The 26958-nt window shown below is 39.3% G+C and overlaps 1 protein-coding gene across 1 annotated transcript in view; it reads right to left on the bottom strand.

Moving 5' to 3' along the window:
- Positions 1–1239: 1239 nt before the first annotated feature.
- Positions 1240–26958, bottom strand: part of RALBP1 (ralA binding protein 1) — a 46844-nt gene continuing 21125 nt past the window's right edge. The window contains exons 2-10 of the mRNA XM_039219090.1: positions 24109–24407; positions 21666–22124; positions 17819–18168; positions 16205–16366; positions 15070–15201; positions 10101–10208; positions 3676–3797; positions 3307–3430; positions 1240–1597 (exon numbers count right to left, since the gene is read on the bottom strand). Of these exons, the coding sequence (XP_039075021.1) occupies positions 1331–1597; positions 3307–3430; positions 3676–3797; positions 10101–10208; positions 15070–15201; positions 16205–16366; positions 17819–18168; positions 21666–22124; positions 24109–24352 (1968 nt within the window). The 5' untranslated portion in view covers positions 24353–24407 and the 3' untranslated portion in view covers positions 1240–1330. The remainder of the gene's footprint in view (positions 1598–3306; positions 3431–3675; positions 3798–10100; positions 10209–15069; positions 15202–16204; positions 16367–17818; positions 18169–21665; positions 22125–24108; positions 24408–26958) is intronic.

The raw sequence follows: 26958 nt of genomic DNA, 5'->3' as shown, positions 1-26958 counted from the left end.
GCTTTTTTTCGTACAAAAATCAAACAATGGCCAACAAGTCACAACAGTGCAATAGGTAGAGAATAAAAAACCGCATCAAACAGGTGCTGAAAATAAATAGTAACTAGGAGAGGACAGAGCCCTCATGGGGGGTTTGTTTCCATCACCTTGAGTGTGTGGGGTTTATCTTCACAGCCATGAGAGCTGACCTACCTCATGGGTGCCATTTATTCAGACAGAGCGTGACTGAACACAGGTGCCTGAGAGCCGACCTCCCAGATGCCTCAGTCACCAGAGAAGTTGCAGAAGCAAGAAAACAGGGTTGGGGATCACAGCTATCATTTAAAGGACAAATTTTTTTCTATTGCTCAATCTTGTCAATTGGGAGTCCATCAGCAGGTTCACTGAGATCATAGGATACGGGCAACTGAACCCTTTCGTTTAAGAGCATATATGGCTTATTCAGGCAAAGAGACTTTTACATTCTAGCCCAAGCAAGCAATCTAAGTCATCCTGTGTTTAATGGAAGATCAGTCACATGAGAAGATCTCCGGGTTAAGAACCGATCCTCTGTGCGGATGCCTTAGGTCGGGCAGCCACCTTTGACCAACCCGGTGAAAAGCATGTGCTGATCACCGGCAGCGAGGAGCCCGCAGGAGCATGGCGGCTGCTCCTCCAGGGGGGCCATGCTGCCCCGGGGCCGGCAGGCAGGCTCACTGGCAGCTCTGTCTGTGACCGGTCAGGCCATCCTGTGACTCAGGCTCATGGACTGGGGTTTAGGGCCGTCAAAGGAGAGGGTGACAAGGGTGGGCAATGGTAACCTCAGTAAGAGCCATTCTGGCCAGTCAGGAAATCCGAGGCAGCTCCCCATTATAGAATCTGCACCGAGAAGGTGTAAAAGGCACAAGCAAGAGTGACTAGTAAGCAGAGATCCCGGAGGGTGACACTACGGGGCAATCCACAAGGCAGGAACAGAATTTACCTTGTCTGGTTCCCCCCCTTGAACGAGAGAAAGAGATCTTGATTCTGCTGTAATAAAAAGCAAAGACAGACGATTTTTGGTTTAAAAAGAAGCCACTCAAGGGTTAAAATAGTTTTAAGTTAACAAAGAAAATGAATCTTCAAATAAGCGGACACTATCTGGAAAACTCATCTGTCCCCTACAAGCCCACAATGCGTGCACTGCTTTGTCCTCCCGTGTAACCTGAGCCTGACGCGGAGAAGTCCTATGAGAGAGAGAAGGAAGAGTCTGAGGAGAAAAGACATCTTTACAGAATGTACAGCAGAGAGTTGTGCACTCTGACTCTCGGGATTACAGTAAGATGCACAGGTCTCGTCGGGTCTGGGCTGCTCAGATGGGCGTCTCCTTCCTGTCTCTGCTTGGTGACGGCTTGGCCTGCTCCTTGCCCGCCTTTGGCTGCTCCTTAGCTGCTTTCGCCTCCGGGGCGCCGTCTCTGGGCGGCTGGACGGCGCCCCCGCGCCTCTCGGGCTCCTCGTCGTCCGGCCCCGGCGGCTCAGGCTTGGCTCGCTGCAGCTGAAGCAGGCGGAGCTGCACCCGCAGCTCGATGATGGCCTCTCGCTCTTCGTGAATTGCTTGATTCAAATGATTGTTCTTTATCTTGAGGAACGACAAAAGAACAGCTTAAGCAAGAAGCTCCAAAGGAACAGATTCAGGAACAGACAACAGTTAGCAAGGGTATCCTACACAGGAATCTATTCTGTTTAAGGCAACTCAGTTGTGAGACAGGAACACGGATGCGCAAATGAGACACGTCAACACCTCAACCCAGAATGCACAACATTCAGGAATGAAACTGCGGCTAATTACAGAAGAGTAAACACATCTGGAAAACATAAATGTACCAAGAGAAAACAGTTCGCTTAATAATATTAAATATTTCAGTGTTTAAAATAGGTTTATGTTTTGAACTGGCTCCTAACCAGCCCTTAAGTGAGTGGAAGATAAAAGTAACTTTACCAACAATTAGAGGGGGATGTTAGAGACAGGATAAAATCCCAGATTTATCTTAAGTGAATGTCCTTTGTCTTTGGTGAACGTATTACTTTACATCTGAACCGTGCTACTTAAGCAAACTACTGGAAACTATCAGCTCTAAATTCTCTGCGTGCGTTCAGTAAAGCTGAGGTAGTGAAAACAGTAGCTAATCCCAGAATCTTGCAAACCTCCCTTGGTAGCAGGATACTGGCTGCACAGTGCACCCTCCCCTCTCTGTGCTGTGACATTTCCACGCAGCATGTATCACCCAGTCTCACCTACAGCCGTGTGACTGAGCCTTTGCTAACAAGGTGTGAGCAGAAGCCCTTAACCACCAGGCATTCTTGGATCCCTTCCCCCTTCCTGCTGAGAGTGGGCAAGACCTAAGTGGCCACTCTGGACCCCAAATGTTTTCTCCTTGGGAGGAGGGCATCCTGTGTGGAGTGTGGCAGACCTGGATGTCTGCCAGGTGAGGAATGTAACTGTCTTGTTCAGAGTATTCCCTGTTACAGCGGCCACACCTATATCCCAAATACTATAATTCTGGAATATATTTTCCTAGCAAACTAAAGTGCCAACGTGAGGTCTTTCTAAAGAAGAGAAGCTACCTGGTAGCCCAGGTCTCAACCGCTCTTCTGCTTCTCCCATGATACACCTGTGGCTGTGGCCAGTGTCCTGGGTCATGGACCTCAGTGGACAGTGCGTTTGGATTCTGTCCACAGGACTTCTGTGAGCAGTGGTTTCATATGGAATTCTAGTTTTCTATGCAGTGGGAGGCTCTGATTTGCCCCAGCAGCTGAGCGCACCAGGATGAGGGGAAGAAAGCTGTCCCACCATTCTTAGAGTAAGACGAAAACTGCTTTCCTCTCTCAATCCCTGAGGTACAACATCTGGAGACAATGATTAATCTGGGGTAAGAAGGGAAACTCCGATTGAGATCACAGAAATCTCTTGCTTTTCACCATACGGTTGCCTCCCAGACTTTTGGTGCCGAGTTTACTCACACTGGCTGCTCCAAGGGTTAAGGGACGAGGGAAAACTTTGTCCCCATTTTACCCAGGAGAGTCAGGAGGCTCTTCCTTCTTCCACCAGCACCGCTCTTTCTGCTCATCTCTGGGAACTTAGCCCAGATCTCTCACAGCGGTTCAAGGGCAGTCACCACAGCCCAGGGATGCCCGGTGAGGCCACGCTGTGCTGCGTGCCCGGCCAGCACCGCCCTCGCCCTGCATGCTCCGGCGAGACGCCCCCTAAACTCTCTCCTCAGCCTCCCGCTGGTTCCCACAGAAAAGAGGACAGCCTCTACGGGAAACTTTCTGGAAGCTGGTGCTCACTTCTAGCTCTTCGTTCTGCCTCTGTAGGTCTTCCAGAATGATCTGCAGCTCCTCTTCGTCCTCGCTCTCGCTCTCACTGTCGGAGGAGTACTCCTCTGTCTCGCTGCGGCCATGCTGCTGGCGGCTGGGGGTGGGAGGCCGAGAGAGACGGTGAGCAGAAGAATGCGCCCCGCTCCCCTCCCGCCCTTCTTTTCCAATCACCAGCTTTTCACAAGTCTACCCAATAGAGTGACTTAGGAAGACACTTAAAGATGACTGATTTGGATGCCTAGTTCTTTTGCATGGAAGTCTGAGAGATGAAACAACTATGCGTATTTTTAAGTAAACATTCTTGCAAACTTAAAACTAAAACCCTCTGCTTTCCTTTACCTCTGAATTTCAGCAATCTCAGCTCTGAGGCGTTCAATCTCTTCTTTCTCGGAGGCGATCTGTCGGCGCAGAAACTGCTCCATGGCTAGAAGCTCCTCCTGTTCAGTCAGGATCTCGTTCTCCTGAAATAATAACCACTGGTGAGCATCTTCGAGAGTATGAGTCTAGGGAATGTCACCTTTCCGGGGTCTCCTTAAATTTTTTAGCCCCATACATAACACAAGTTATAGGAAAGCTTGTACTGCAAAGCTTATAATCCTTTTCCCCTAATGTCATGGAAAGGCTGGGAAAAGGTAGACTAGCTTATTTGGGAGGAGTATCTAGATTTTTCTTAAGACATAAAATGCCACCTCAGAATCCCATGTCCTTATTTTGCAAAGTGTCCCTATGAGGCCAGCACCCTTGACACAAATGTCAAGTGGCTGTGCCTGTTTCTGACTCCCAATCTCTCCTGAATGCCTTCCTACTACTCTCTCATCTATTTCGGGGTCAAGACAGTCTTGAATAGTGTCACTGGGGAAAAGAAGGACCCAGGAGATATGCAGCTCATGTCACTATCACCTTAAAGCAGTTCTAGTAAAGGAAAGATGTTCCCAGATGAAATCTTTTCTCCTCACCAAAATCCACCGTCCTCCTCAACCCATGTCCTCAGGGATGATAAACAGTAAATATTCTGCTTTCACAGACATACGTTTCTAAAACTGGATCACCAAAGGGAAAAAACATCCCAATCTGTTCAAGATCTAGCTAACGCCCCCAACCTAGAGAAAAGAAGCAAAGCAGACAAAATTTCAGAATCTAAGGATATGGAAAACAAGTAATTGGAGGCAAAGGTCTCCAGCATTTCCTTCCCAACTCCTAGCTGCTGAGAGGATAGGCAATGCGACTGAAACAGAAAGACACTGTGGTCAAGTTCTAGAGGGAAGTACTCAAAGCCTCCGGCAAGCACGAGCAAGCTCTTGGAGGTGTGATATGCAGTGTTCCTTCCCCACGTGTTTCTAAACACAGATGCTTTCCCTTTACCCTAGTGGACCTGCCAAAGCTCATGTTCTGAGAAATATCTGACTAAAAAACTCTGAACCAAAGACATAATCTGGTGGCTCAGTTGGTTGAGTGTCCAACTTCAGCTCAGGTCATGATCTCACCATTCATGGATTTGAGCCCCGCACTGGGCTCTGTGCTGACAGCTCAGAGCCTGGAGCCTGCTTCAGATTCTGTGTCTTCCCCCTCTCTCTGCCCCTCCCCCACTAACACTCTGTCTCTCCTCTCCCAGAAATGAATAAACAAACAAACAAACAAAAAAGTGACAGAAAAAGGAATGAAACTGGTAAAGCTTTAGGTGGCCTATACATGTGAATTTCTGGAAGTGCTGACTGTTGTCAGAACCTACACCTTTATTTCTAGTTAACCTCTGGGAGTTTCCAGAACAGAACAATGTTGAGAAATGCAGAGAGAAAGAAAGGAGCTCATCTCCAGCTCTATGCCTGGAATACAGTAGATACTCAAGAGCTATTCATCAAATCAATGAATGAATAATAAAGCAATTCATCTCCAGCAACTGACATTCACCCACAAAAAATAAAATGAAAATATCTAAACAGGTGTTATCAGCAACAACAATCAGATAAAATCAATATTGTTACATTTCAAGGATCCCAAACTTTGTGGTCAGGAAGATCACATTTTAAAATATTAAAGGCCAGGGTGCCTGGATGGCTCAGGCAGTTAAGTGTCTGACTCTTGGTTTCAGCTCACGTCATGATCTCATGGTTCATGGGTTCAAGCCCCGTGTCAGGCTCTGTGCTGACAGTGCAGAGCCTGCTTGGGATTCTCTCTCTGCCCCTACCCTGCTCATGTGCATACGCACTCTCTCTCTCAGAATAAATGAATAAACTTAAAGAAAATAAAGTCCCATCTAATTAATATGAAATAAGTTACAACTAATCTATAAATTATGAAAAACACCTATAACTCAGACCTGTGTGTGTGGGTGTGGGTGTGGGTGTGGGTGTGGGTGTATGTGTATAAAATGAGAGTAAGCATCTAGAACAGTGCCCAGTAAGAAGTAATCAGTAGGGGGGTATAGTTTCTTTCTCCTGCCTAATACTTCAGCAAACACGACATACAACAGACACAATCTCATTCAGCAAATCTGAACATAGTACAAACACTGAATCAGTAATCAAAAAACCAACCAAGCAAAACCACAACCAGATGGCTTCACAGTTAAATTCCACCAAACATTTAAAGAAATAATGCCAATCTCACAGCCACTACATCATCTTTCAAGTTTCTTTAAAAGATTCACACCTCTGTAGATGAGCTTCTCAAATTATAATATATGATGACTATTAAGAGTCTTGCAACACACTCTTAAATGACCAACAGGTCAAAGAAGAACTCAAATATCTAGAGATGAATGAAAGTAAAAACACAACATGTCAAAACTACGGGATGCAGCAAGAACAACTTGAAGAGGGAAGTTTATGGTGATAAATGCCTTCATTAAGAAAAAAGATCTCAAACAACGTATCTTTACACCTCAAGAAATTAGAAAAAGAAGAACAAACTAAAAATCAGCAGAAGGGAGGAAATAATACAGATCAGAGCAGAAATAAATGAAACAGAGACTAGAAAAACAATACAAAAGATAAGTAAAACTAAGAGTTGGGTTTTAATTTTTGTAAATGTTGACTATTGAGAGAGCATGCATGTGCACAGAAGTGTGCACAGAGGAGAGGCAGAGAGAGAAGGAGAGAGAATCCCAAACATGGGATATGGAACTTGAACCCGCAAACAAGTTCATGACCTTAATCAAAATCAAGAGTCAGACAATCAAATGACTGAGCCACCCAGGCACCCCAAAGACTTGGTTTTTTGAGAAGACAAAATTGACAAACATTTAGCTAGAATAAAAGAGAGGACTCAAAACTATACATGAAAGAAGAAAAACTACAACTGATACCACAGAAATAAAAAGCATTATGAGAGACTACTATAAACATTTATATACCAACAAACTGGATAACTTAGAAGAAATGGTTATGCTCTTAGAAACAATACCTACCAAGACTGAATCATGAAGACTTAGCAAATCTGAACATAGTACAAACACTGAATCAGTAATCAAAAAACCAACCAAGCAAAAACCACAACCAGATGGCTTCACAGTTAAATTCCACCAAACATTTAAAGAAATAATGCCAATCTTTTTCAAATTTGTCCAAGAAAATGGAAAAAGGAATGCTCCCAAACTTCCTTTACAAGGCCAGCATTATGAGTATACCAGAGCCAGACACAGACACTATACGAAAAGAATATTACAGGCCAACATCCCTGATGAACACAGATGCAAAAATCCTCAACAACAGATTAAAAAGATCATATACACCACAATCAAGTAGGGTTTATCTCCAGGGTACAAGGATGGTCCAACATATGCAAATCAATAAACGTGATACACCATGCTGACAGAATGAAAGGTGATCCAATGATCATCTCAATAGATGCAAAAAAGCATATGACAAAATTTGAAGTGTTTCCTTTCATGATATAAAGTCTTTTTTTTTTTAATGTTTTATTTATTTCTAGGAGAGAGAGAGAGAGACAGCGTGAGCAGGGGAGGGTCAGAGAGAGAGGGAGTCACAGACTGAAACAGGCTCCAGGCTCTGAGCTGGCAGTCAGCACAGAGCCTGACACGGGGCTCGAACCCACAATCGCGAGATCATGACCTAAGCGAAAGTCGGACGCTTAACCAACTAAGCCACCCAGGCGCCCCTCATGATATAAAGAAGTAAAATTATCTGTTTGCAGATGACGTGATTTTTATATATAGAAAACCCTAAAGACTCTCCAAAAAAACAAAACAAAAAAACCTGTTAGAATAAACCAATTCAGTAAAGTTGCAGCATATAATCAACATACAAAAATTAGTTCTACTTCTATACACTAACAAACTATCTGAAAAAGAAATTAAGAAAATTCCATTTACAATAGCATCAAAAAATACAATACCTAGAATATATTTAACCAAGGAAGTGAAAGATCTGAACTAAAACACTGATTAAAAAAAAACAAAACTAAAAACACAAATAAATGGAAAAATATCCCATGTTCATGGATCAGAAGAAATAAAATTGTTTCAATGTCCACACTACCCCAAGAGATCTAAAGATTCAAAATTCCAATGGTGCTTTTGACAGAAATAGAAAAAAAAGTCCTAAAAAATGACTGTTAATAGTCAAAGCAATCCCAAACATAAGTAACAAAGTTGGAGGCATCACACTACCTGATTTCAGAGTATACTGATTTCAAAAGCTATAATAAAACAGTATGGTAATGGCAGAAAAAGACCAATAGAGTAGAACAAAGAGCCCAAAAATAAATCCACAGATATATGGTCAAAATCCACAGATATATGGCCAACTGATCTTTGCAAAGGTGCCAAAAACACATATAAAGGACCATCCCTTCAATAAATGGTGTGGGGAAAGTTGTCTCCTACATGCAAAAAATAAAACTGGATCCTTATCTTACTCCATATCTATATCTATATCTATATCTGAGTTAAAGATTTAAAATAAGACCTAAACCATAAAACTATTAGAAAACAAAAAAAAAAGGAAAAGGTTTCTTGGCACTTGTCTAGGCATTGGATTTTTAGATATGACCCCAAAAGCAGACAACTAAAGCAAAAAACAGACAAATGGGATTGCATCAAACTAAAAAGCTCTGCACACCAAACAAAAAAGGCAACAGAATGAAAAGCAACCTATGGAATGGGAGAAAATATTTGCAAACCATACATTAGATAAGGGGTTAACAGCCAAAGTGTATAAGGAATGCACCTAACACAATAGGAAAATAACCCAATTAAAAAGTGGGCAAAGGACCTGAATAGGCATTTCTTTTTAAGCTCATTTATTTATTTTGAGAAAGACAGAGACAGTGCAGGAGACAGAGATCAGTTGGCCATAAATCTGTGGATTTATTTTTGGGCTCTCTGTTCCACTCTATTGGTCTTTTTCTGCCAGTACCATAGTTTTATTATAGCTTTTGAAATCAGTATACTTTGAAATCAGAGGGGCAGATCAAGAGAGGGAGAGAGAGAATCCCAAGCAGGCTCCATGCTGCCAGTGCAGAGCCTGACACAGGGCTCAAACCCATGAAACCACGAGATCATGACCTAGGCCAAAACCAAGAGTCAGATGCTTAACCGACTAACACACATCTGCACCCCTGAATAGGTATTTCTAAACAGAAGACCTACAAATACCAATAGATATATCAAAAGATGCTCAGGACGCCTGGGTGGCTCAGTCAGGTGAGCATCTGACTCCTGGTTTCAACTCAGGTCATGATCTCCTGGTTTTATGTGCTTGAGCTCCACATCAAGCTCTGCACTGGCAGCATGGAGCCTGCTTGGGATTCTCACTCTCTCCTCTCTCTCTGCCCCTCCCCAACTTGTGCTGTCTCTCTCTCAAAATAAATAAAAATAAAACTTAAAAAAAAAAGATGCTCAACATCACTAATCATTAGGAAATGCAAATCATAACCATGATGAGATATTACCTCATACCTGTTAGGATGGCTATCAAAAAAAAAAAAAAAAAGTAACAATTGTTGGCAAGGACATAGAGAAAATGAATTCTTATACACTGTTGGTAGGAATGTAAACTGAACACAGCCATTATGGAAAACAGAATGGAAGTTACTAAAAAACACAAAAAATAGAACTAATAATCCAGCAATTTCACCTCTGGGTATATACCCAAAGGAAATGAAAAGGATACTGAAGAGAAACCTTCCATGTTTACTGCAGCATTATTTACAATAGTCAAAACATGAAAACAATCCAATGGTCGATGCATGAATGGATAGATGTGGGGTGTGTATAAACACAAGTATACACAGGAATATTATTCAGCTGAGAAAGAAGGGAATCTTGCCATTTATGACAATGAACCTGGAGGACATTATGCTAATGAAATAAGCCAGACACAGGAAGACAAATACTGTTATGATCGCACTTCCATGTGGAATCTTAAAAAAAAAAAAAGCAGAATTCATAGAAGTAGAGAGCAGAACTGCGGTTACCAGAGGCTGGGGGATGGGGAAAATGGGGATATGTTAGTCAAAAGATACAAAGTTGCAATTACAAAGAATAAGTAAGTCTAGAGATCTAGTATACAAGCATGATGACTACAATTAGTAACATTGTATTAAATACTGGAAATGTACTAAAAGAATAGATTTCAGGTGTTCCCATCACAAAAGAAAAATGAGGAGACAATTTAATTAGCTTCACTGTAGTAATAACTTCACTGTGTATAAGTCTATCAATCACGCTGTACACCTTAATTATGTACAATTTTTATTTTTATTAAAGAAATGAATTTGCAAAGTAGAAAAAAAGTTTAGCTTACCTGAGCAAGGAGTATATTAATAACTTCTTCATTTTCATTCATTTCTTCTTTGGAAACATCCTCTTTTGAAAGACTGGCAATCTCTTGTGCAATCTTGGTTTCACACTCCTGTTGGGTAAGACAAATGAAAAATAACAGCTCAGCCCATATGTAACACATATTCAACAATTTCACACCATCACCATTTCGAAGTTTCCTTCTCATTTCCTAGAATCAAAAAAGTAACAGTAACAGTCAGGTGAACCAATGGATAGATGAGCTTTGTTAACTGTGTCTCAAAAATAACGTGTATCTTAGTTTGTGGCTGCACTCTGAAAAATGTTTAATTCTGGTTAATGTGCTCACCATATCTGGAACCCACCCATATAAATGAACTTCCGTAATTTTTTTTTTTTTGGACGTTGTCATTTTAAGTATACAGTTCAATTAGTTTTGACAAATGAATAGTTAAGTAACCAGCACAATAATCACAATATAGAACATTTCTACCACCACACAAAGTACTCTTGGGTTCTTCCACCATCTGCTGGCTCCTGGCAACCACTGACCTGTTTTCCGTTGCTATAGTTTTGCCTTTTCTTGAGTGTCATAAATTGAATCAGTCGGTAAAATATTTTTTTATGTGGCTTCTTTCACTTAGCATAATGCTTTTTTTTTTTTTTAAGTTTATTTATTTTGAGAGAGAGAGGGAGGGGCAGGGGTAGAGACAGAGAGACAGAATCCCAGCAGGCTCCACACTGGCAATGCGGAGCCCGACAGGGGGCTCCAACCCACAAACCATGAGATCATGACCTGAGCCAAAAGCAAGAGTCAGATACTTAACTGGCCAATCCATCCAGGTGCCTCAGCATAATGCTTTTATTATTCATCTATTTTGTTGTTTGTATCGATTGGCAGTTTGCTAAGTAATATGCTATGAGATAAATGTACACCAATCTGTTTATCCATTCACCAGCTGACGGACATTTGGATCCTTCCTAGTTTTGAACTATTATAACTAGAGCGGTTATGAACACTTCGTACATATATGCTTTGAGTGGGTATAAATGCTTTCTTCTTTTAAATACCTAAAAGTGGGATTGCTTGGTCATATGGTAACCATATGTTTAACTTTATAAGAAACTGCCAAACTGTTTTCTAAAATTACTATACCATTTTGCATTACCAAGAGCAACGAGAGTTCCCGTTGCCCCACATTCTTGGCAACACCTGGTATTTTTATTTTTAATCATTTTTGTTGGTCTGTAGTGGTATCTCACTGTGATTTCAATTTGTAGTTCCGTAATGATAAATGATGTTGAGCACCTCTGCATGTGTGTATTTGCCATCTGTACATGATCTTTAGTAAAGTTCCTATTCAACTTTTTTACCTTTAAAAAAATGTTTAAGAGAGGGCTCACACACACAAGGGGAAGGAAGCAGAGAGAGGGGGAGACAGAATCCTAAGCATACTCCTCACTGTGAGTTCAGAGCCCAGTGGGGGACGGGAAGGCGAGGTGGGGCTCAATTCCATGAACTGTGAGATCAAGACCTAAGCCAAAATCAAGAGTCAGACACTTAACTGACTGAGCCACCCAGGCACCCAACTTTCGCCTATTTAAAAACTGAATTCTTATTATAACAAATGTACCATACTCTGGTGGGAGAACAGCGAGTATATGGGAAATCTCTGTACTTTCCCTCTCAATTTTGCTATGAATCCAAATTTACTTTAAAAAAATAAAGTCTAAAAAAACCCTTTGTCATCTTCTTAAGTTTTTTACATATTCAAGTCCTTTATCAAATATGTGTTTTGGCAATTATTTTGTCACAGCTTCTTATATATTCATTTTCTTCAGTGTCTTTTGAAGAGCATGTTTTATTTTTATTTATTTATTTTTAATGTTTATTTTGAGAGAGGAGAGAGCACCGTGAATGTGTGAGCAGGAGAGGGGCAGAGAGAAAGAGAAAGAGAAAGAGAAAGAGAAAGAGAGAGAGAGAGAGAGAGAGAGAGAGAGAGAGAGAGAGAGANAGAGAGAGAGAGAGAGAGAGAGAGAGAGAGAGAGAATCCCAGGCAGGTTCTACGCCCTCAGGGCAGAGCCTGAGGCAGGGGTCGATCTCACAAACTGTGAAATCATGACCTGAGCTGAAACCAAGAGTCAGATGCTCCACCAACTGAGCCACCCAGACACCCCTGAAGAGGAGGTTTTAGAATGCTGATGAAATGTAATCTAACAGTTGGTGGGTATCGTGTCCTGTTTAAGAAATTACTGCCTGACCTAAGCCAAAGTCAGTAAGATCTTCTATGTTTCCTTTTGGAAGTTCTTTTTAGGTCTTAAGATTCACTTTGACTTAGTTTTTGCATATGCTGTATGGGAAGAGTCAAGATTTTGTTTTGGTGGTTCTTTTTTTTTTTTGCATACAGATGCCCAATTGTTGCAGCACCACTGTTGAAAAGAAAATCCTTCCCCATTGAATTGTTTTACCATCTTTGTGGAAAGTTAACTGCCCATATATCTGTGGGTCTATTTCTGGACGTTCTACTCTATATGTTTGTCTTTATCTAACACCTAGTATCTTGGTTACTGTAGCTTCATAGCAAGTCTTAAAATCAGGTAGTGTGAGTCCTCCAATGTTCTTTTTCTACAATTGTTTATACCATTTGTATTTCCACATAAATTTTAAAAGAGCTTATTAATTTCTATAAAAACCACTTGTTCAGATTTTTATTGGGATTAAGTCCACAGATAAATTTGAGAAAACCTAACATTTTAACAATATTAACATAAATCACTCCATTTATTTAGGTCTTCTTTTTTCTTTTTAGATCCAATATCTGCTTGCTCATTGATAATATACAGAAATACAACAGACTTCTGTGTATCTAATCTTGTATCCTACAATTGTGCTAAATTCACTTATCAGGTTTTTTTTTATAGATTTTGTATATAGACAGTCCTATTGTCTACGTATAAAGGATTTTTGGGGAGCCTGGGTGGTTCAGTCAGTTAAGCTTCCGACTTCAGCTCAGGTCATGATCTCACAGTTCATGAGTTCAGGCCCTGCGTCAGACTCTGTGTTGACAGCTGGGAGCCTGAAGCCTGCTTTGGATTCTGTGTGTGTCTCTCTCTCTCTCCTTGCCCCACTTGTACTGTCTCTGTCTCTCAGAAAAAAAAAAATTTTTTTTAATTAAAAAAAAAAAAATATTTTATACATTGTCATGTTATCTACGTATAAAGACTTACTTCTCTCCAATCTGTATGCCTTCTTTTCTTGCTTTATTGCTCTAGCTAGAGCAAACCTCCATCTAGTACAATGTTGAACAGAAGTGGCAAAAGCAGAAATCCTTGCCTTATATACCAATCTTAGAAGAAAGCATTCAGACTTTCACCATTAAGTACAAATATTAATGGTAGACTTTTTCATGGACACGTTTTATTAGGCTGAGAATGAGGTTTGCTGAGAGCTATCATGAATAAGGGTTGAATTCTGCTAAATGCCTTTTCTGCATCTATTGACAGGATCTTGTGGATTTTTCTTATTTTTAGTCTTGTTAATATAATGAATTATATTACTTCTATCTTTAAAGTAATTTATTCCTGGGGCACCTGGGTGGTTCAGTCAGTTAAACGTCCGACTTCAGCTCAGGTCATGATTTCACGGTCTGTGAGTTCAAGCCCCGCATCGGGCTCTCAGCTGTCGCAGAGCCTGCTTTGGATCCTCTGTCTTCTCTCTCTCTCTCTCTCTCTGCTCCTCCCCTGCTTGTTCTCTCTCTATCTGTCTGTCAAATAAACATTAAAAAAAAAAAGTAATTTATTCCTCAAAAGTTGAAATCAACTTGACAAAACCTTTTGAGATTTTTATAAACAAATGAGTACCTATAAAGAGATAGAATAAAGAAAACTGGTGAATTAAGAGTAATCCACCCCTTTCTATAGTGGCTCTGGTTTGCTCTGTCATAATTCCTTTATCCGAGAGAGAGTAGAAGCAAGAGTAATGAAAACCAAACATACATTATCCTGTCACAGGTCAGAGACCCTTCATTTCAATCGGACAGGTTATGCCACATGGTTAACAATTACAACCATGAGGGCCAATTGGTCAGTCACTGGTCCTAGGCTGAGGCATGAGGGGAACAACAATGACAACAAGCACAGGGATCAAAAGACAAATAATCTGGTAAGCAGGAAAAAAAAAGGAACAAAAACACACAAAGGGCTTTTGCCAATCTGCCAGTCCTAGAGAGCATGTGTAAAAATCTCATGTTTCCTCTCTGACAAAGCTAACCTCCACATAAATGCAAATCTTTAATCTCAGAGCAACATAAATACATGTGCTGTCTTTGTCTGTTAGCACAACCACAATGGTGACCCACCACTGATCAGCTCTATCAGTCTGATGAATGCTAACCAACATACCCTGGAAGTACTGGTGGGGCCTGCTATTGAATCTGAACACAGGTTGTAAGAGGGTCCAGAGATCTGCAATCTTAGCCTTTTGTGGCTAAGCCACCCACAATCCCAGAACCAAGATACATGAGAGGAGATGAAAAGTCTGATTTGTGTACCCCAAACTTAGCTGGAGCCACCTGCTACTCTTCCTTTTATTTGGTGAATAAAACTCCTTCTGATCTTTAGTACCTCCTGTGTTTCCCAAGAGCCGACTCAAAGGCTTCAAATCCCCCAGCAGTCTCTGAAACGTATCACTATCCAATTGCTTCTGCTTACAAGTACAACCAAGCAGCAAACGACAAAACATCTTTTAGTAAAATCATGTTTAATTAAAAAAAAGAAAAAAAAAACCTTTCTAAATAAACATTTCCCTGATGCCAAAATGAAGGATCAATAATCCAAAACTGGGAACAATCAGGGAACTTTACTTCAAGAGACATGTATATATTGTGTTTTAAAAGAAACTTAAAAAAATTCCAGTGCATTCTGTTTATATTCTATTAACAACATGACAGTACCAAAATACCAAATTTACTCACTTGTCTCTTAGCTTCTCTTAGTTTCCTTTTGAGCGCTGTCAAAATTCTCTGTACTTCCCATAACCTTTCTTCTTTAGATAAATCCTTGATCCCAGCCTGCAAATCTCGATGTAAACAATTTAAAAGAAACTCCTAGAAAACAATATACCACACACTGAGTGGTATCCCATGTCTCATCATCTTAAAATAAAAATCATATGCAATTTCTAAAGATGTACAACCATTTTTCAATTATCATTAAGCGAATGATATAATGGCATGAATTATTTTTTCAAGGCTATCGCTGAAAATCTTTTTTGCCTGGGCACTGGGTTCTCATCATTAATTTACATTGGTTCAATAACAGTTCATTAACATCCCTTCCCACAACACATCAACAACTAATGATGGGAGAGCAGATAAAAGGAAAGAAAACCAAGCAAAAATTTGATATGTATGCAAATAAAAAGTATAATAATTATCAAATATAAGTAGATTTCTTGGTCCTGAATTTCTTAATCAGTCTTGCTTAAACACACACACACACACACACACACACACACACACACACACCAAATGAACTATTTCTCCTATCAAAATAGGATAGTGGAAAAGCACTAGATTTGGGGTCAAATCCTGGTTCTACAGTTTAGTAAAACCATGTGATACAGTGAGTTAATTTCTCCAAGTTTATTTTTATCTGTAAAACATGGCTGATAACAGCAACCTTGTCCAGATAAGCTAACTTTTTTAACTCCTTACAACATGCCTGGCTGCATTATCTCATTTATGGTAGTAATCTTCACATCAAACCACCGAGATGATGGGATCATCAAGGTTTACAGAGGTTAAGCAGTATACCTAAAAATCCGTTAATTTTAACAGCAAGAATTTAAAGCCAGGTCTCTTGGATTTCAAAATCTGTCTTCTTTCTACCACAATATTCTGACTTCACTGGCATGAAATAGTGCCAGACAGAAATTTCTGCCTTCGGCATGCCATGAACAGCGTGTCTGACAATCTCCAGAGCCACAGAGAGTGCTCAGTGACCACGAGCTCCTCCTCCTAGTCATCACTGTTGATCATCATAATTCTCCAAAAGGGTCAGAGCAAAGGTAGGCTCTTTAGGGCTGAAGGTGGGGCTGAGCACACACACCTGTCTTCTGATCTCCTCCTTGATGTTCTCCTGGGTCTCTGGCAGTGTAGGCATAGTGGCCATATTAGACCATCGAAGAGGTTTTGTCACTTGCTTTAGTATCACATTTCCAAAGAGCTCTTGCACATGTGTGAAAAACACATATAGGACACGATTGCTAATCTAAGAAAAAATAAATAAAAAGATTTGCAAAAAAAAAAAAAAAACCTATTCAAATTATCATTTTATTTCATTTAATTTGTGTCTGTTGCATAGTACATCCTTTAATCCTAGACATGGGAATGAGTTTTTTCCAATGCAGTGACTGGACATGTTCTGCTAAATTACCGCCAACTTAAAGAGGAGAATGGAAAAACAGCATATATTCAAGCATGTATTCAAGCACCGTAAGAAATTTAAAAAACTAAGTAAGTAAATAAAAGGACAGTAAAAAGGATGCAGAACTCAATGATCATCAATTTGCTCTCTCTTTAGCAATATAATACTGATTTTAAAAATCTTATGTTCTTTATACTCGAGTTATTCTGAGACCTTTTAACACATACCAGTGTATGTACTGAGGGAAATGACGAAGGAAGAGCACCAGGGGTTGTCAAGCTGGGCTGAGGGTATGAGGGCCCTCACTCCAGAAATCAATGCCTTGCAGGCACATATGCACAGCCAGTGTGTAAATATCACATTCATGTTAGGAGAGCAGGACACTGTTACTGTCTATCTAAAACTTAACAACACACTTGATCTTTCTATGAAACTATCATCCCTATTATAGTAATATTAAGTAACAATGTGATATTTACCAAATTCTGAAATCCTGACTAGTCTGAATGATCAAACTGAAATCTGAGAAACATAGTGCTTCCAAAATATAATCAATGAGCAGTGAAAGAATCTTTAATACAAGAAAATACTCTTACAATAGTGCTTTATAACAATAGCTGATAATAACCTAATATACTAGTCAAAAAGAGCTTAAAGTAAGAAATACAAATATCACTTCATTTTTTTGCCTTTGTATCTGGCCTCAATAAAACATCGAGCATACTGTACAGCTCTAATTAAGTGAATACAAACACTCTGTGCCAGCACCAAGTGAACAGCAATCAACAAAGGCCAAGTATTTATGCTGTAAAGAGACACCGATTAACATACTACCCAATTCCCTGAAATGCCTCCTCAGATTAAAATTCTATAAAATCTTTCTCTAGGATCTATCTTTATGAATGAAATCAACCGAGTAATTCCCTGACCAGCCCCTTTATGCTGGAGTCTGATATATGGGTCCAATATAATTAAGCAACAATGCTATTTGAAGAAACAAATGAAATCTCTAAAAGTCTATAGATGAACTTTGTAACTGTGGGTACCATGGGCTCCTACTCTACTCATGAGGATCACTGTCATTAGAAACTGGTTTAGAAAACCACACCAAAGAGTGTACAATACTCAAATTATACAGCTACAAGCTGGTCATGACACCGTCCATATTCTGAAAGAAAAAGACCGATATTCTATTATCTACTATTGCTGGTTAACTGCTTGGTGTGCAATTCAGCAACAGAAAATGATTCCCCAGGGTCAGCATCAGAGGGCACGTGTGCAGGGAAGGCCGTGTACCTGAACAGTTGGGCTGAGCACTATAGAAATGTTCTGTATATTCATTTTTGTTTCCAGTTCCTTTGCGATAACATGGTCCATGTGCACGATCAGCCAAGAAATCAGAAGATAGTTACATTCTGGCAGTTCTTTGAGCAAGCGCTGGAACTCCTGCACCTTCTCACTCTCTGTGCTCCTCCCACAAGCCTCTTCAAAGCGAGGCATCAGCTCTTTGGTAAGCAGATTCTCCGGAAGGTCTCGCAAATACTGCTTCAACAAACTGGCTACGGTGTTAGGTTCATATTCTTCCAAATTTGGAGACTCCTCTCTGTCATAGGCTGCTTTCAGCTCATCCACCTTTGATTTAATTCCTGAAAACATCCAAATTCCAAAGAGAAAGAGAGTATGAAGAAAATCATCAAACACACAGCTCTTTCTACCATGGCACCCACTATTGTGGGGAGAGATCTGAGGAGAGCCAAACTGACAGCAACACACCTCTAGTTATGAAGTACTGATCTGCTCAAGTTCGTACAATTCCTCTGTAAAGATGATAATGTAAAAGACTACATCGTGAGGGTGAAGTCAACCAAAAGCTGAATGATCCCAGGAAAACTCAAGAGCAATCACAGAACATTTTCAGTTTCAAAATATGCCAACTGACTCAAGGGACTTTTCTTTCTTTCTTTTTAATTTAAAGCTAGGCAGGGAAAAATTCAGGCAAAAAAATCAACTACGATTCAAGCATATATCTTCCTCCACAAAAGGAGCCAATGGCCTTTTCGAATAAGTCAAAGACTGACAACATATAGCACAACTCAGTATTTATAAGCATGTTCCAAAAAGCTGTGGGTCATTACTTTTTTATAAGCAAATATTGTATCATAAATACAGAATGTGGTTTTGCTATCTAAACATACTTTTTGAAAAAACGTGTCCATTAAATAATCCCCATCTAATTTCTATTTTTAAGTCTGAGTTTGTGTATATTTTCTTAATCAGGAACACAGCTGAACCACCACCAAAAGAGTAAAACCTGGGTTTCCCAAATCAAATTGTTTTGCCTTTCTTAACTGCACAGAAACACTGACACACAAAACAGCTGTTTTTTAAACGTTTTATAAGTTTTGAAGTCCTCAGTCCAATCTGAATTTAAGTGATATGGACTCGGTGCCAGCAAGTGCTCATAAAAGTACAAGGAAGCTTTCTGTTGTGTTTAATACTTGAAACTTCAGGCCAATTATCTGAAACAAGATTAAGGCTGAGAGACTGTAATGGTCTGGAGGCAAATGCTCAAGTGTCATCTAATCTGAAGAGTATCTTATAATCAATGATGCTTATACCTGGGCTACTATCTTATGTGAAAACCTTCCAAAGACATTACAAAAAAACATGTAGCTTATCCAGTGCTGACAAAATAAAAGCAATAACTCTAAATATGAAAGTAACAATATACGGTTTATTTCCGTATAATCCTTATTTTGACACAGAAAGGTTAGAAAATAATCTCCATTTTTTTACTTTTATGACAACATGACTAAAACATGGTGAGTGGTAACTTTAATTGAAATTCTTAGCAAAGACCTCTCTCTCTCATCTGTATTTATATACATCTAATTTTTCTCTCCACTAGTGCCTACCCAGAAAATTGCACAAGTAAACAATTAGAATGTCTCTGGTTTGTTGTTACTCTGAAATTATCAAAATGTTTTCTTTTTAAAAACTGGACACTTAAAAAAACATCTCAGGTAGAGAAAGAGCATACATTTAAAACATTTATATATGTTTTAAAACTAGAACTTATGGGGGCACAAAGGGACTCAGTCGGTTAAGTGTCCAACTTTTGATTTCCGCTCAGGTCATAATCTCACGATTCAGGAGTTTGAGCACTGCATCAGGCTCTGCGGTGACAATGCAGAGCCCGCTTGGGATTCTCTCTCTCTCTCTCTCTCTCTCTCTCTCTCTCTGCCCCTCCCCACTTGCATGCATGTGCATACACACGTGCATTCTCTCTCTCTCAAAACAGATAAATGAACTTAAAAATAAATAAATAACATTGGCACTTATAACAGGAATAAAAAGGGATCAAAAAGGGACTGTTTTCTCCAGCAGAAAACAGTCTTATGAGCATTTAAAGAAAGAAAATAAAGTCACAGCCATAAACTCTAATCCACGGTACACTGAATGTAGCACACTGTCAGAGTTTTAAAAATGATAAAAAATTGATCAAAGCAGGAAGGAGCCCAGCCTTCAGGAATCAATGATCAGGGTAAGAGCTCCCTCTGAATGCTCTGACACACAGAGTTCTGCAACGCCAACTCCAAAAGAACGCAAACATCAAAAATAGGTCAAAGACAAAAAAATCCTTTAAACAAAGCTGTAGAATCTCTTCAAAGAAACTTTCACCTAAAACAAAATTCCCTCCTGCCTATCAGACTCAAGTGAGAGAAGCAGCTATGTTAGTATTATTTAAATCTTTAAAAATCAATTCATTATTAGTTTTAAAAGTCAACTTCTCAAGTTCATTTAAATGTGTTCATTTTCACGTTACTAAAGAATTGTAAATTCAAATGTAATGCCCTATCTTTGGATTTTATTTTCTAAAAATGGTAGCCTGTTAACCAAAATATGCTTAAATGATGATATGCTGTCTAAGCGGTACTATGTAAAGGGTTCCCCAATTATCAAAGATGCCTGTCCTTTCCCCAGTAATCAAAAATATCAAATCTGCCCTCTAAAAATGTGTGGAACCAAATCAATGGGAAAACTAAGTGTTATCTCTCTATATTTTAAGTGTGTATGATTTGACTCATCATGAAAATGTGTGACCAAGTTTTATAAAATGATCTCCAGAGGCACGTGGGTGGCTCAATCAGCTGAGTGTCCAACTCTTGATTTCGGCTCTGGTCATGACCTCACAGTCGTGAGATCAAGCCCCATGTCGGGCTCTGCACTGACAGTGCAAAGCCTGCTTAGGATTCCCTCTCTAACTCTCTCTCTACCCCTCCCCCCCAAATAAATATGTATTAAAAAATTAATAATAAAAATTAAAAATAAGTAGGTCTCCAGTATCAAGAACTAAATCACGAGAAGGTAATGATTTGGAACATAGATGTTGCCACAGGTCAGGACTTCCATACTGTACAGTACAAAAATACTACTACTTAGTAAGAAGTAACCTTTTTTTAAGTAGCCTACATTTAGCTGGATTTTAGACACCCAATATGAATTACATTCTTGCCAAGTAAGAAATTTGAACTTTCACATGTATGGAAAACCTAGATAAACAGAAAATCAATTTCACTAATATACATAAGAGCTGCACATGGCTGATAAAAACATTGACATTTGGGGCCTAAACATTTAGCCAGTAACATTTCACGTTCCTTAGCCAAACTCAGGAAATACATTATATGGTTAGGTCAATAAAAGTGTCTCCTGGCCAAAAAGCATCCCTTAACCCAGATAATCTTTCCTCATCCTACTGATCTCCCTCGCAACACTGAGCCCTGCTCAGAGAGGGAAGGAGGTGAGAAGAATAAAGCATAGCCTGAGTGCACCCAAGTGAAGGCACATGACTCATATGCTTTGTTTAGACTCATCCGGCTCCTGCAAACTGTGAACAACTCGTGTGTAAAGGCTCCCAATGGAAAGGAATATCACAAAAAAAGCAAACTGCCAACACACACACACACACACACACACAGTGTGGGGAATTTCTGTCCAATTGGAAGGATTGAGGAAATGAGTAAGACTTATTAAAGGAACCATGGCACAATTTTCCACATAAGTTAATCTTTTTTTCCTTCCTTTGAAAAATGGAAGTGAATTTTTAAGAACTCCTGAGAGAAGTGCTTGTCCCCAATACCTGAAACTCTGTAGATGCCTTCACACTTCATGCCATACTTCTCTACATAATCTACACATTCACGGAAAACCGCTGGCAGCCGGACGCCATCATACATCATGGTCCTCTCTACTGCATCGGCCAAGGGAACTCCAAAAATGGGTTTGAGATTCGGAACATCAACCTGAGGCACCTCTGGCTCCTGAATCGGCTTCTTCTTTTTCTTCTTTTCCTTCCACTGTTTAACAACATCAGCTGCTGTCAAGTCTTTTGACTTCTTCTCTTTATGTTTCTCTTCTTTGTGCTTTTCTTCTTTATGTTTTTCCTCTTTGGGTTTCTCTTTTATTTTAAAATCCTTCTCTTTCTTTTTAGAAAAGCTGGGCTTCTTGAAAACATGGATTCCCTTGGACCTCTTCATTTTGGAAGGACTTTCAGCTTCATCTCCAGAGCTATCTTCCTGAAAGGCAGCATAGCCTTCAGCTGCCAAAGAAATTCAAGGAATAGAAGTCATACATCTGTTTAATGTCAGACCGTCCATGAACTTTCTAAAAACAGGACCAAACAAAACAGTGCTACCTGGCACTGGCTACCTTGCTTTTCACTTCACGGCCAATCCCTCCTGAGTGCTGCCAATAATGAAAGGGGTTTCTTCTCAGCTAACATGAGATGCTGCAGTGACATCTCCTGACCACAAGAGGGTGATATGAGGAGTGCCAGTCACCTTTGCAATCGGGTTTATTTTACATGTGTGTAAGTAGAATTTGGGCAAACCAAATCAAATATTATAAATACACAACAAAGTATCTTCAGAGAGGGCTAATGCAAAGTGTCCTTCTATAAGATAGAGCATGTTTTCATCATCTGAATAATGTGCTCTCAACTTACATTTTTTCCCCTATATTTGGTGGCTGTAATTGAAGCAATCTGACGCCACGACACAAGTGGCCCTGCTGTTTAGATGCTCCAGCCGTTTCCCTGTCACACTTTGCCCTCCTGTCACTAGCTCTGAAGTTCTTTCTGGAGACTGCAGCTAGGGCTTAAGTCTCAACTGGGTAGAGGGCAGAACCAGGAAAGTTCCCCAATCTCTGGATGGTGGCCGAATGCATAAAGCTGCTTCTCTCCCTCTCAAGCCCTGGTTTTCACACACTGACACACCTGTTTTATATTCTATCCGTTATCCTACTTTGGTTTGGTTGTTATTTTAAAATGTAATTTTCCTATTCTTTTCTTTAGTGAGCTACCTTAGCAAGCCATTTCATAACAAAGATTAAATTGAAAAATTTCACAAATTACCCTCTACTTAAAATACCACAAATGCCACACCAACCAGAAGGGCAGATCTTAAGGGTGAGAATACCACGATATAGAGCAGCTGCATTTCTCAGACACTGCTGTGTGGGTGTAATCTGCTATGACCACTCTGGAAAATCGCTTTGCAGGATCTACTAATGCTAAAATAAGCTTGGCCTTCTAAGAGCAATCCCACAACAGAAATGTATAACCACGTACGACATTCACGGAAGCACTATTCCACAACAGTCAAAAACTGAAAACAATACAAATGACTAATAACAGAATAAACTCTAATATATTAATGCTATGAAACAAAATCCACCAATAAAAATGAACAAATTACTGCCACATGGAATAACATGGACAAATCTAACAAATGTAACTTTGGGCAAAAGAAACTAGACACAAAAGGAAATATGCTTTCATTTACATAAATTCAAAATCAGGCAGTTTCAAGCTATACTGAAAGAAGCTTACCTTTGGGAAGCGTGGGGGATTCTCTCTGAAGGGATAATGGGAGAGAATTTCTAAGGGTGCTGATAATGCTCTATTTTCAGATGCTTGTAATTACAAGGACGCATGTCCATTTTGTGATAGCTCATTCAAAGTGCACACAATCTGTACATTCTATCTCAATGTTATGCTTCAAAAAACAAATTAACTTAAGTATAATGTGAAACTCAAAGCAATACGTAACTTAAAATAAGTCACCTCATTTGCATTTAACATACAGAGCTATGCTTAAACAATTCATCTTTCCTACTGAATAGGACCTATAAAGAGAATGCATCGTCGCATCTGCTTAAGAAAAATAACTACCTTTTTCACAGTTCTAATAAAGTGTACGCCAACTGGCCTACACAACCTTGCCAAGAAAGTAATATTCTGTAAGGGTAAAATTTTAGTATCTACTTTTTATACATTATTTAAAATGACCCAGTTAAGAAATCTCTAACAAAAAACTTTACCATGTTTGGAAATTTAGTATTTCTGCTTGCAAGAGTAAGACCCTAAGATACAATTCTAGTATACACAAATAAAGACCCAGAAAAGTAAAGAACAGAAAATGTCAAACAAGGGTCTTTGGATATATTCCCAGAAGCCGGCAGGTACACGTGATTAAAGTGAAAGTTTACCCCAAATACACAGTGTACAGAAAAATGGCACTTACTCCTTTTTTCTTTTTTCTTAAATTTTCCTTTTTTCTTCCCATGGTCTTTCTCATCATCAGATACTATGTCAGGAGGCTCATGAAGGCTGTCATGGGGAGGCGAGGGCTCGCCAGTGCGGTACAATCCGGGAAACTTGGTAGGGCTGATCTCCTCGGAGCTGGGGGTTCGGGTAAGACCACTGCCATGCTCCACCCTGCGGTGCTCACTAGGGCTGCTGGTGGGGGGCAGGAAGCACTCAGTCATTCTGCCTCCCTGACGAGACAGTGAGGAGGATTTCTCTGTTACCTATCCATTACACCTGCACAGAGGGAGAAAAGATCATTAACACCAACCAGAACACAAAAGCAACACACACACACACACACACACACACACACAAACATGGTGATTAACCTTACATTTACAAATCAAAAATATTTTTCTTCACAACCCCTTTAAAAATATTCATTTTATCACCTCAAGTTACATTAATCACACATTTCAGTTCTTAAAGAGGTAGAACACACTGGCATCTTTAAGTATTAGAAAAATGAACCGAATGAGAGTTCTCAAAGTCAAATACAGAGATCCTTTTAAAAATAAGTCCCCATCATAAGGGGTTTCATTTTGATTTTCTATCCAACATAAAATCTTACTATTTTTCTTTAAGTTATGAGAAAACAACTTGAATAATAAATTACAAAGACAACTTATACAAGTACACATGAATAGTTCAGAATGAGAATTAAAATTTACAATATTTACAGTGATATGTTTGAGGATTCACACAATTATAGATCATTCATTATAGGTCTACATTGCATGATATTAGGTAGTTCATGTGTTGATTAATAACTTTTTATTTTGCACTGCAGTTATGTTAAAAGAAACAAGGGGACCTTCAATTTTTCAATCCTAAAATACACACTAAATAGATTCACTAGAATGGACACTCTAAAGGACAAATGCAGTAAGAGTTCAAGGTTTGGTCACTTCTTCTTTAGACAGAGGTTACACAGTCTATGTACATTATCCAAAAGTTACTTAGATTAGTTCTTATTCCACTTTAATATCTTTATGATACTCATTTGAAAAACTATTAGAATCACTTGTTTCTCTTTGTACCCACTTTTAAGGTTATTTTGCATTTAAAAAATCCAAGAGCCCTAAATGACAAGACTAATAAATCAGACCATGAACAAAGTCAAAAGAAAAACATATGTAAAAAAAAAAAAAAAAAATTCTGCAGGGTGCCTGGGCAGCTCAATCGGTTACGTGTTCAACTCTTGGTTTCAGTTCAGGTCATGATCTCAGGTCTGTGGGTTCAAGCACTGCACTGGGCTCTGTGCTGACAGCTTGAGATTCTCTCTCTCCCTCTTTTTCTGCTCCTCCCCTGCAAGCTCTCTCTCAAAATAAACAAACTGTAAAAAAAAAACTTTTTTGTAATGCACAATAGCTAAGTTCTTTAAAGAGCAAAGAGCTCTTACAAATCAGTAAAAGTAGGAACAAGAAACCTACACAAAGGACATGATACAATTCATAGAAAAATGACTAATATCCTGCAAAAAATAATGTTCAAGTACAATTTAAATTTTTAAAGTATAAACTAAAACAATAAGTTACCACTTTTCTAATATCAGGCTGGCAAAGAACAAAAAAGTGTATAATACCCAATGTTGGTAAAGATATAAGCAAAGAGAGATTCATGAGACTCTCTACTAATAATAGAAGTATAAATTAGCACAATATTTTTTGAAAAACAATTTGGCATATCTATTAAAATATAAAATGTACTGAGGCACCTGGGTGGTTCAGTTGGTTAAGCGTCCAACTTTGGCTCAGGTCACGATCTCCCTGTTCGTGGGTTTGAGCCCCACGTCAGGTCCTGAGCCTGCTTCGGATTCTGTGTCTCCCTCTCTCTCTCTGACCCTCACACTCTGTCTCTCTCACTCTCAAAAATTAACATTAAAAAAAATTTTTTTAATGTTTTTTTCTTTATTTATTTTGAGAGAGAGACAGAGGGCGTGAGGGGAGAAGGGACAGAGAGAGAGGGAAACACAGAACTGGAAGCAGGCTCCAGGCTCTGAGCTGTCAGCACAGAGCCCGACACGAGGCTCGAACCCACGAACCGTGAGATCATGACCTGAGCCGAAGTCGGACGCTTAACCGACTGAGCCACCCAGGCGCCCCAAATTTTTTTTTAACATATATAAAATGTACTCTCTAATCCAGGCATTCCTCTTTTAGAGGAATCCTCTAAAATTTATCCTTCAGATATATTTTTATAAAAATTCAAAAATGTGCACATGAAAATATTCATTTCAGCACTATAAAAGCAAAAGCATAATAACTTAAATGGCTGTCAATAGATCAATTCAATTATGGTTTATCCACATAATGGAATGTAAATTAACACACAATTTCTGAAAGCCTATAAGAAATAGTTAACTATTATTAACTCTTGGAAGTGGTAAAATGGGAAATCTTTTTTTCATTGCTTCTATGTAGTTTGAACCATACCATGTGCTTTATTACTTTTATTACTATTGTAAAAAATGGAAAAAGCGAAGACCATGTTTTTTAAATTTCATAAAAATCAAGCATTTAAAAAACTTTCTTAATGTTTATTTATTTTTGAGAGAGAAAGAGACAGCGTGCAAGTGAGGGAGAGGCAGAGAGACACAGAATCAGAAGCAGGCTCCAGACTCTGAGCTGTCAGCACAGAACCTGATGTGGGGCTGGAATTCATGAACTGTGAGATCATGACCTGAGCCAAAATCGGACAATTAACCTACTGAGCCACCCAGGTGCCCCAATATCATGCAGCATTTAAAATCATGGGGAAAAAAACTTTATTTACAGCACAGTAT

Source organism: Hyaena hyaena, unplaced genomic scaffold, assembly GCF_003009895.1.
Source record: "Hyaena hyaena isolate Hyena2069 unplaced genomic scaffold, ASM300989v1 scaffold_786, whole genome shotgun sequence".
Classification (NCBI taxonomy): domain Eukaryota; kingdom Metazoa; phylum Chordata; class Mammalia; order Carnivora; family Hyaenidae; genus Hyaena; species Hyaena hyaena.
This window is presented reverse-complemented; position numbering and strand designations above follow the sequence as displayed.